At 40.9% G+C, this 11,131-nt stretch overlaps 1 protein-coding gene across 2 annotated transcripts; it reads right to left on the minus strand.

Moving 5' to 3' along the window:
* Nucleotides 1-934: 934 nt before the first annotated feature.
* On the minus strand, nt 935-9,427 carry LOC118573808 (EZH inhibitory protein). Of its 2 annotated transcripts, XM_036174210.1 has the most exons (4): nt 9,134-9,427; nt 2,484-2,682; nt 2,141-2,400; nt 935-1,810 (listed from the first exon to the last, which is right to left on the minus strand). In XM_036174210.1, exons 3-4 carry the CDS (start codon nt 2,385-2,387, stop codon nt 1,341-1,343), a joined length of 717 nt encoding a protein of 238 aa, XP_036030103.1. In that variant the 5' UTR covers nt 2,388-2,400; nt 2,484-2,682; nt 9,134-9,427; the 3' UTR covers nt 935-1,340. The 2 variants fall into 2 exon arrangements, with proteins under 2 accessions (XP_036030103.1, XP_036030102.1); XM_036174209.1 differs by lacking the exon at nt 2,484-2,682 and having other exon boundaries at nt 2,141-2,449.
* Between the last annotated feature and the right edge of the window lie 1,704 nt (nt 9,428-11,131).

Genomic DNA, 11,131 nt, shown 5'->3' on the forward strand with positions numbered 1-11,131 from the left:
TCAGAAAAAAAAAATTTTAAATATGAAGGGGCAGGACTAAACGAGGGTCTATGGTCATATTGGTCATTGTAACCAGAAAGATAAATGAAAGGTATTTTCCTGTCCTCATTTACATTTTTAACTCTTTCAACTCTTGCTATGCTTCCAGCTTATGTTTTTGAACTGCACATTTCTGTTACAGTAGTTATATGGTCAAAGTGAAAAATGTAAAACACTGAAGACCATATCATCCCAATTATTATGGAAACACTATTCATGCATTTCTCTCCCAATGTCTGCGTTTTGGATGTACAAACGTTTTTCACAATTGATTTTTCATCAACACACGTTCAAATATTTGATGAAAACCATGCCACCGGCATCTCATTAACCTTACATTGCCCATCTATGACCAAGTCTCATCTCAGCCTTCAAAAGGTCCACCCCTCTTTTTCTCCTCTCCCTACCAACTTCCTACACATAGACACTATTCTATCAAAACTGAGTCCCCTATCCTCAGGCACTGGACCACACCCCAGCTGTTCTTTCCTCCTTATCAGTCTTCTTCCCAGCCCCCACTCGCCATTTTTCCCTCCACACTTGAGATCATGCCCACTCTGCCTTTTTCTGACTCTTCATAGTTTTTTTTTCCCTTTTTCAAGTTACAAATCACTTATGCTAAGAAGCTATACGAGTGGCCTTAGGTAGCAACGTTTTGGGCAGAGCTCCATCTCAGACAGTTCTAGGTCAGTATTTTATCCCTCATTCCTTCCGAAGAGTCAGCTAGCATGATAATGACACTCCTTAATCTTCCAGGTATGAAATCCTAAAAGTAACTGCACCACAATAAAGAGACTAAATTTTTAAGATAAAACTTAATACTTTTATTAAAATGTTTAATTACATAAAGCAACGTGGAAAGCAAAACTCTGAGAAGAAAAAAAAAAAACCCAACAACAAAAACCAGGCTAAGGAAGCATGGAATGGAATCAAAAGTCTTAAGTGCTGGATAGCTGGGGCCAGGGGACTTCAAAACTGCTCCGGATAATGGTGAATAGGGAGAAATCCTAGAAACCTCACACACAGAAAAACCGAGGACAGATGCTGATTCCTTTTGTGAGTCTGGGAGGACATTCACAAAGAGTCACAGCACCGATGGAGTAGGGGAGTGAGGGGCATACCCTACTTCCTCACATGGAGAGTGAAGGGGATCCTTTGCTTTTTCCTGTAACTCTCCAAAAGTGGAAGAATCCAGGTTATCCAGGTTAGGAATCAAGGCACACCAAACGGTACTGCAGCTAGGCGCAGAGGTAGAGCTCATGGTACTAAATGGACAGGAACAGGAGTTTTGGTCAACTGACCTACTTGTATGGAGAAGAGGGGCCACTTACATCACTGGATGAGTCAGAAGATGAGGAGGAGGAACATTCATTATCCTGACTATAGATAGGATACAGCCTACCAGGAGGGGAAGGGGAAGAGGCCCGCATACGGACTGGGCGCCTTGGAGGAGAGCTCGAGGTTGATGTTAGGGCTCTCTTCAGAAATTCAGTCCCAGAGGTGGAAGGGTTTCCTTGTGTCTGGCTGCGGCTGGGCCTGGACACACTGCGGCCTCTGCGTGGTGTTGCGGTCTGGCTGCGGCTGGACCGGGACACACTGCGGCCTCTGCGTGGTGTTGCAGGGGTGCTCATAGGATCAGGAAGGTTCCCCAGAGTAGTGCTGTCAACAACAGAATCCGGTGGAGGGCAAACTTCAGGGCTAACCTCCGAGGCACTGCTACGATGACCAGATGCAGTGGCATGTGAGCGGAGAACCCTGCCTCCAATGTCGCCTATAGGATTAAGGGTGAAAAATGCACAGAGATCAGGAACCTGCACAGGGGCCTGTTGATGGAAACCCTGGCCAGCAGGAATAAAGTGGCTACTGCTATCAAAGCTGAACTCATATACAGTCTGTTGACGACCAGAGACTGGCAGAAAAGCTTGGCTGTGGGCCTTAGGAGCCGGAGTAGCCACATGATGTGACATGGTGGCGGTGCTCCTAAGGGCAGGGCCTGGGAATTCCTGGCTCTGTATATGAGGTTCAAAATGGTGAAATCTCAGAAAATATGGTGGCTGAGATAGAGAAGGCGACTCTGTAGCTTCCAGAAGCTGAGGCTCACCTGAACATCTTGTAGCTAGATCTCCGCTGGGCTGCTCAGCCCAACTACTTTCCCTCTGGTTCCTGCCGGACCTGGTGGCGCCTTCTGAGGGTGGGCCCACATCTCCCTGGCTCCTTGTCTTGGGCCTAACAGCTCCAAGTTCTGTCCCTGGGCTGTCAGGCTCACAGCCACCCTGGAGGTTGCCGCGCTGATTCTCAGGCACACGAGGATCTTTACCAGTCGGACAGTTGGCACCAAATGACGACATTTCGGCTGCGAGGCTGAGGAGAGTGTTGTCTGTCACCGAGACACCACGGCTGGCCCTGAGAACTGAGGCAACGGGGCTCTTTACTGTGGTACTCACAGGTGTTTTCTAGGTGTCCGTGGATACCCTGACACGTTGCCCAGGTGGTGCCTCTGCTCCTTCTCTGAGGGTGACTAGGTGGCCAAATCGTTTGGCGTACCAGCTTCTTGACCACGAGAAATGGCTGCCTGCCTCCTGCCTCACTCAGTCAGAAAGAAGGCTTCTGATCAGCTGGCTAGGAAGCTGGGTAGACATAGAGCTGAAGGAGGAGGTGAGTGGGTGGAGCTAGCTCAATTCTAGCCTCTGACTGGCCAGCTGTAAGTAATACAAATTCAACTTTGGCTGAACTGCCCTCCACCTGGCCCCACTATGGCACTGGAGGCCAGCGCAGCTTCTAGTGGTTTCTGGTGTGCTCTTAGCCCCACCTCCCCCAATCATGCTTTCAGGAGTCAAAAGTCTAGATTTCACAAGCCCCTCACCCTGGCCTGAGAATGTTTGGGGTGGAAACATGTGGTGGTATTGTGTTCCCCAAAATATTGTGCACTCTAATAAACTTATTTGGGGTCAGGGAACAGAACAGCCACAATATTAAAAATAGAGGTTAGACAGTGGTAGCACAGGCCTTTAATCCTAGCATTCCAGAGGCAGAGATCCACCTGGATCTCTGTGAGATCAAAGACACACTGGAACAGCCAGGCATGGTGACACATGCCTTTAATCCCAGGAAGTGAGCCTTTAATCCCAGGGAGTTATGGCAGAATGCAGAAAGGTATATAAGGCTTGAAGACCAGAAACTAGAAGCTTTTGGCTGGTTAAGCTTTTAGGCTTTTGACCACCAGTTCAGCTGAGATCCATTCTGAATGAGGACTCAGAGGCTTCCAGTCTGAGGAAACAGGATCAACTGAGGGATTGGTGAGGTGAGGTGGCTGTGACTTGTTCTGCTTCTCTGATCTTCCAGCATTGACCCCAATACCTGGCTTCTGAGTTTGTTTTTACTAATAAGACCATTTAAAATTCATGCTACAGGAACATTTACATGAATTATATGCAACACCTCAAACGAGTGTGCTCATCACTTGTGAGTTGGTCTTGGGATCACTTTAACTATTTACTACACACTGACCAATAAGCTCTATCTCCTAGGCCATGCATGACCCTACTGCTCTCCTTTAAGTCACCAGGTGACCCAGTTGAGGGCCTAAGGATTTCAAAGGGTATGATGAGGTCCACATTGTCTTGGATTTGAAATGTTCAGCAAGGAATGTCAGGTCCCAAACACCAGACTGGCTTTACAATTTTCCTGTCTTGCCCTGAAACAGCTGATGAATAAATTGACTGAGGCTCATCTTCTAGTTTTTTTTTTTCTACTTTACTGTCAGCACAGACCTTTTAAATTTAATACTTACACACATTTTTAATTATTTAAAAAGGGCTGTTGTTTTGAGTATCCTCAAACAGAATAGCAAATCTACCAAAATCAACAACCAGGCAAAAGCCTTTAATCCTAGCACTTTGGAGGCAGACCCTGAGTTCGAGGCCAGCCTGGTCTACAGAGCTAGTTCCAGGACAGCCAGGATTATACAAAGAAACCCTGCCTTGAAAAAAACAAAACAAAAAACAAAACAACAACAAAAAAAAAACAACAAAAAAAGCTGCAACTAAATTTTCTCATGCCTACAGGTCAAATACTGGGAAAGTTAAATTTTATCTTCATAAAATGGCCATCCATCCATATTTCCTAGTTTTAGGGAAATAGAATGATTCAAGCAGAAGTACTATTTTATAACTTGTTTGGAGGAGGGTCCAGAAAATACATTTTTCATGTCTATGAATACATACTGACAAGGAGACAGGTGTGGTATCTCACACCTGTGATTGTAGTCCTGGGGAAGGGTGAGAGCAGGATTTCAATTTGAAGGCTGAGACCCTATCTCAAAACAGCAAAGTGCCCACAAAACCATTTTGCAACTAAAACACCCTCCTTTGGGGAAGGAAACATATGTTTTCAAACATTCTTGTACTGACCAGTATTTATGCTCTTTCTATTTCTTCACATCAATGTGAGACACACACATTAGTGTGCTCATTAAAGATTGCCCAGTCAAACATGTCTTTATTGTGGATCACTTCTCAGAGGAAGGCATTCTTGGTATAAGCCTGTGCACATTTATAATTTTAGCAGAAGCAAATGGGACACTTAACAGAATGGATGAGCAACTGGATTGGAATATAAAAATAGACTAGACTGGTATTTGGTGTGTTAAATAAGGGGGAATGGCAAGTGGGTCTGAAATAGAAAGTAGAAATGCAATGAAATGGAGAGTAAGTAAGTGCAAAATAGATTGAAATAGGGAATGAGACTCATACTTGAACAGTATGATGTGGACAACTGAATAGGTCACAAATTGAATAGAACATAATGATCAAAAACAGAATGAAACAGAAAATACCTAATACATGAAAAAATATATAGCATATGAAAAAATGCAGTGCCAAGTAAAATATTAAAATAGTGAGAAATCAAATTAGGAAAGTCCTGGAATCATTTAGTACAGATTTTAAAATAGCAGAGAAAGCTATTCCATATATGTGGGATGGTGTGGGGTGGGGCGCACATGCTTGGTGCATGGTTGTTAGGGAGTGGCACTACTAAACAGGGAATAGGAGGTGTGGCCTTGCTGGAGGAAGTGTGTCAATGGATGTGGGCTTTGAGCTTTCAAAGGCCTAGGCCAGGCCCAGTGACTCTCTGTTCCTGCTGCCTGGGGATCTAGATATAGAACTCTCAGCTCCTCCAGCATCATGTCTGTCTGTGTGCTACTAATGCTTCCCGCCATTCTGATAATGGACCTCTAAAACCTTAAGCAAATCATAATTAAATGCTTTCCTTTAAAAGATTTGCCATGGTCTGGTATCTCTTTGCAGCAATAGAAGACTGACTAAGCCATAACTTTTTTTCAGGTATTTGGAACAAGATTCCCCAACTTAAAAAAGAAATGAATAAAGTATTTTCAAAAAAATTAAAGAATGCCCATATCAAATATTACAATTAATATATTAATTTAACATACTCACTAGTTTTAAAGTCAATATTATAAAACCAAATTATATTTCTCTATACTAATACCAGAAATTATTAAAAGGAAAATTTGAAATGCCATTTCTTGTAACATGAGAAAGTATCAAGCACCTATAACCAAACAATAAAAACTCACAAGATGCTTGCTCAGAAATTACTATATCGATTTTAAAAGAAATTGAAGAAAACCGCCATTAATCTGAGGCACAGCATGGTTAACTGTGAGTTGGAACAGCATTTTCAAACCTTATCTGTTTATGGCCCCTGCTCAGCCCCCCCAAATTTTATGGAGTCCTGGGTATGAAGGTATATGAAATAGGCACACCAATATAACAATTGCTAATGATAAATCATAAAGAAATACATTTTAAATAGTTCTGTATTATACATATAATTTTGTCATTTACTAAAGATAATTGTAAACCTTTAAACTAATGGGATGGGTGGCATTATTCATTTCTGCACAAAGAATTAATTCTTGACTGAATAGTTGGTATTTCAAGATATAGAGCATCTTCAAAGGTTTTCAGAGTTTATCAATATTTTATAATTGTCAATGTCTAGAATGATGCTTTATATAAAATGTAGCATAAATATGTAATGATAGAAAATATTAAGAGTATGTTTGGAGCCATTTCAGAAGTCATTAGAAATTCTGTCACGATTCCAAGCAAATATTCATTGTACATTTTATGAAACTTAGGTACTTTAGGTACCTTTAGCAACTCAAAAGGTAATTTATAAAATCAAACATTCTAACTCTAAATAATCCAAAGAGGTACTCTGAAAAAAATAATTATAAAGGTATTAAATGTTTAACTTTTAAAATAATTAAACAATAATGTTTCTGTAAGAGTAGAAATCTTTGTATGTATTGTGAAAGCACTACAATCCATAACAAACTGAGTTAGGTGTTCCAGTTACCAGTGATCCCACTATGTGATGCAAAGTATAATCCTGCTATGAAGTTGTATGGTGCTACACAGGTGAACTCTGCCAAAAATACCTCAAACTCATTATGTGTTTGATATTATATTAACTGTTCTTTATTGTGTAGTACTCTATGCCATTAAATTTTCCCAACCCCCACAATTCAGTAAAACAACAATATAGGGCTGTCTGTCACTCACACTTTAATTACCTGACAACTGATGATGAGAAAAATGATATCACAAAATTTAAAGAAAAATTCTCACCAGAATTATATACACACAATAAAAACCTCAAGAGATTGTTTGTCAGCAGAAATTGGGAAACTAATTCTAAAATATACATGTTTATCAAAAACTCAAGATCAGCTAAAGCCATCCCAGAATAAGAAATTTGAAGGACTTCTACTGTAATTTGTGTATACAAATAGGTTTTTTCCCCACAGGAATAAAGACAGTTATTTTTTATTCAGATAAAAACATAGAAATAGACAAAACAAACAACAAAGGGAAAAAACAGAATTCACAAACAAGACACATCTAAGGCATCAACCCACAGCAAAACTAGCAGTACCATGCCGAGGAGGGGACAGGGGATAAGAATATAGGTAATTGGTCATCGAGCCATAGAGAAAACATAAATGTGGCCTCTAACCCAAGCCATAAACAAAAATAATTTCCACAAAATAAAGTTTATATCTGAAACATTATATAGGACACAATATCATTAATGATTAAGAAAAGCATTGAGCAAGCACACAAAGTAAACAAAAAAAATTGAGAAGAATGGAATTAAACATTAGCACAATAATTCCAACAGATACTTCACAAAATATGATATGCAATGGACTTGTAAATAAAATTCTGCTAAAAACTTCTGCTACAAATTAAAATCATAGTGAGTTAGCAGTAAGCATCTATAAGGAAAAACCAAAATGACTACCATCCTCAAGCATGAAAGAGGGTATGAGAGGAACTGAAACTTTGACAATGTATGCTGGTACCTCTACTTTCAAAAACTATTTGGCCATATGTATTTAAGCAGAACTTATGCATTTTCTATAATTCAGTAATCCTATACATTAAGTCAATTAATGTGCAAATATGATGGGATTAGAGTAAAACAGATTCTGTTTCATAAATATTGGTTAAAATCCACAAATGAGAGGTGTTAACTATATATATGTTAGAACATTTATTTAAATCTATTGAAAATACCCTTACTTGAGGAGATCAGGTGGTTTCCTGAGCTAAGTCATTCCAGATTATATTTTAAGGTAACTTTCAGGCTGTGCCTTGCCCTGGGGAATTTTATTTTATAAAACAATAGTTTGCTCAACTTTGAGGTCAAATGTCAAAGTAGAATGACTCATCTCCTTTATGCAATTAAATGATATTCATCTGCCCAGCACAAATCATAAGGTACAGTCTGATAAATAACTTATTTGTACAAATAAGTTATAACTACCTGTGAACCCATCAAATCAAGTCAGGAACACATGGACAGACAGACATAGCAAAACCATATCAGCAACATCAGCCTCCAGAGCTTATCAAACACACAAGACCAACAAATAATACAGTCCATTCGCATTGACTATAAAAGAAGGAGCATGCCAGTGCAAGGCCATGGCACTAACACAGACCTATCAATTGGTCACTAGCCATGGGCCCCAGCCAGAAAACCTCCACAGCAAAGGACCTCCATCCAAGTCTCCAGATCAAGTGCAGTTTCTTCTGCCATTGACAGACATTGGTATTCAAACTGGCCTGCCACTGGAATCTGACAATTTTGTGCCCAGAACACACTATCATGCGATTTGTTCCTAAAACTTCTTACTTGGCACCTAAAGACATTTTTCTCTTATCCTTTATTAACAAAGCTCTCTGCCTGTCTTCAATACTGCTCTTTAGTCTTTTTTTAGTCACTCTGTAACACATATATACATCCATGTATGTATATATACATATGCACGTACATTTTCATTGTGAGTTACAATGTGTGATCTGAAAATATGCCTACAACTATAGATTGAAATCACTAGTCCTTAGTAACTAAAGCCAATTAACTTGACATATTTTTTAAGTTTTGTTATCCATTGAATTTTGACATTGTTGAAAGTCCAACTTCCCTGTTTCTAACATAGCATGACCATGATCTTAGTATGTGTACATATTTTCTATGTAAAACTTTTACAGATTATTTCTGCAGAAATTGAAACACTTATCCTTTATTTTCTCAAAATTGCTTAAATGTTTTAAAAACTAAACAGTAATAAAACCTTTAAATAAACAAAATTATTTGATTCTAAATCCATAGCCTTCCCACAATTTCTGCAACTCCTTTAAACTCCTCCCTCCCAGGTTTCTCAGCTGTTTGTTTATCATGCATTTCCAAACCACAGACTTATACTGACTGTACCATACTGTAAAAATGGCCACTTCTGGTTTCAGCTCCCTCAAGTAAAGAAGTTGAAAATCCACGCACGCGCGCGCAAGCACACAAGCAAACGCTGCCTTCCTAGAAGGCAACTCTGGGCAAACGTGACAAATGGGTTTTTAAAAAACGCATCAAAGAACTGAGATTGCAGGTTAAACCACTTCACAAGACATAACACTGAACATTAAAATGTTAAATGTGCGAAATCACTGGAGGCTAAAAGTGGATAAGCAAGAGAGTGAGTCCACTTGTCCGTGGACTTTACCTTCAGGAAAACGTCCTGTGGTCCAGGCACCGCGGAGCAGTAAAGAGAATCACAGCCATCACACCTGCTGCCTAAACCGGGTGCGGTGAAGCTCTCCATGCCCTGCAGAGCAGGAGGGCGGAGGTTGAGAAGTGCGGGTGCAGGCGCTGCCTCTTTCTGCAGGATCCGCAGCTGTAATCCTGCACTGGCGAGGCTGCAGGGGCACAGCCCCTCCACCTTGAACCGCGCCTTGGCCGCAGCGCTGCACTACGGACCCCTTCGCGAGCCTTTCCGCAGGAACTTGGCGGAAGAGCCTTAGGGGATGAGGCCCGGCGCTGCCTGAGCGCCTCCCAGCGCTTGCGCTGCGTGCTGGGGCTAGCTCATTGGCGAGAACTCCTCGTGCAAAGGCCGGCTCCCGGAGGCGCAAGTAGCTGTTCATCCGCGCGCATTCATCCGCGCTCCTGGCCTCTTTAGCGCAGCATCCCTTCCCGGGGGCGTGGTGGTGGAGGGGGCAGTGCTTTGCAAAAAGCTCCACAGCTTCTGAAAGGCTCCAGACCTCAGTATGGAACCCAGGCTGCTGTGTTCTCTTGGGGCCAGAGACCAGGTAGCTGGGGGTGGGGGCGGGGAGAGAGCAGAGATTCTCCCTTAACTGTGCCGGTTTGGCAGTGGTTGTCTTCCTTATTCTGCCCTACTCTACCCACCACGCCCGCCCACTCCTGGCTTCCTCAGTTATAAAAGCAAAACTTACAGTCTTGACCCTGAAGGGATTTGAGGGGAGAGGGAAGGGGAAGCTCAAGTCCTAAAAACTTACTTGAGCACTTTGCTTCTTTGAACTGCAAAGATTAGTCACTTGTTGAAAAGGAGGCCAAGGTGCTTTCCTTGCTGTTAAAATGACACTGTCGGGTGCAACGTGTTGGTGCAGTGTATCTTTAGACAGCCCCACTTTTCTAAATTTTCATAGACCTGACAAGCTTTTGTGTTGGCATCAAATACCTAGATTTTCCATTCTCATTCATGTAAACACTTCCCAGTGCCCATGGACATGGTGTGCATGCTCTTGTAGGTCTCAGTAATTGTATATGCATATAATTGTATATGGAAAAAGGAAAAAGACATTATATCTCAGTATAGCAGGGAATAAATATAAGAACATATTTGAAATATTTAATACAAAAGGAACTGGAATTTCATGAAGGTTTGATGATCTTAGAAGTTTTTATTGGACTTATTTTTAGGTTTCTTATATTCTAAAATTTAAGAAATGTTCTGCATGCCAAATGGAAAAAAGCTGATATAATTAGAGGCTTTTCCTCAAGTGTTTCCTCACAGTTAAGGTGAACAATTTGAATCTAATTAGTCTAGTTCAAATGTAGATACACCCCCCCCCCAAAAAAAAGCTGTAGGCTGGGACACAGTATGGATGAATGGCAAAACAAAAACCAAATGAAAAAAAAAACCTCAAAACAGCAAAAACAGAAAATCTGAGAGAACCAATCCATTGTTAGTGTGCAGGCTCATTGTAGCCAAGGATTCTGATTTGGGGGTGGGGTGGGGGGGTTACATTCTTTTTTGTTTGTTTGTTTGTTTTTATTTTTGTTTTTGTTTGGTTTTTCGAGACAGGGTTTCTCTGTGTAGCTTTGCGCCTTTCCTGGAACTCACTCTGTAGCCCAGGCTGGCCTCGAACTCACAGAGATCTGCCTGGCTCTGCCTCCCGAGTGCTGAGATTAAAGGTGTGTGCCATCACTGCCCGGCTAGGGGGGTTATATTCTTAATTCTGTCGTTTCAACATTTAATGACATCTGTATTTTTTTTTCTTCCAGATTTTTATTAGAATGTATTAGTTATACAAAATATGGCTTTTATTGTGACATATGTGTGTATAATAGATTTTAATCATATTCATTCCTTCTCACATTGTTTGCTGCCTTCTTTCCCAATAACCCTCATTCTACAGTCATGTCTTGTTTTTTTGTTTTTTGTTTTTTGTTTTTTTTTGGTTTTTTGGTTTTTTGTTTTGTT

Source organism: Onychomys torridus, chromosome X (genome assembly GCF_903995425.1).
Source record: "Onychomys torridus chromosome X, mOncTor1.1, whole genome shotgun sequence".
NCBI lineage: Eukaryota > Metazoa > Chordata > Mammalia > Rodentia > Cricetidae > Onychomys > Onychomys torridus.

Excerpts from the sequence above, each read along its gene's own strand:
- LOC118573808 (XM_036174209.1), bottom strand. The coding sequence starts at position 2,387 with ATGTCGTCATTTGGTGCCAACTGTCCGACTGGTAAAGATCCTCGTGTG. Across the intron at positions 1,811-2,140 it reads TCTAGCTACAAGATGTTCAG|GCGACATTGGAGGCAGGGTT; the intron begins GTGAGCCTCAGC and ends TTAATCCTATAG.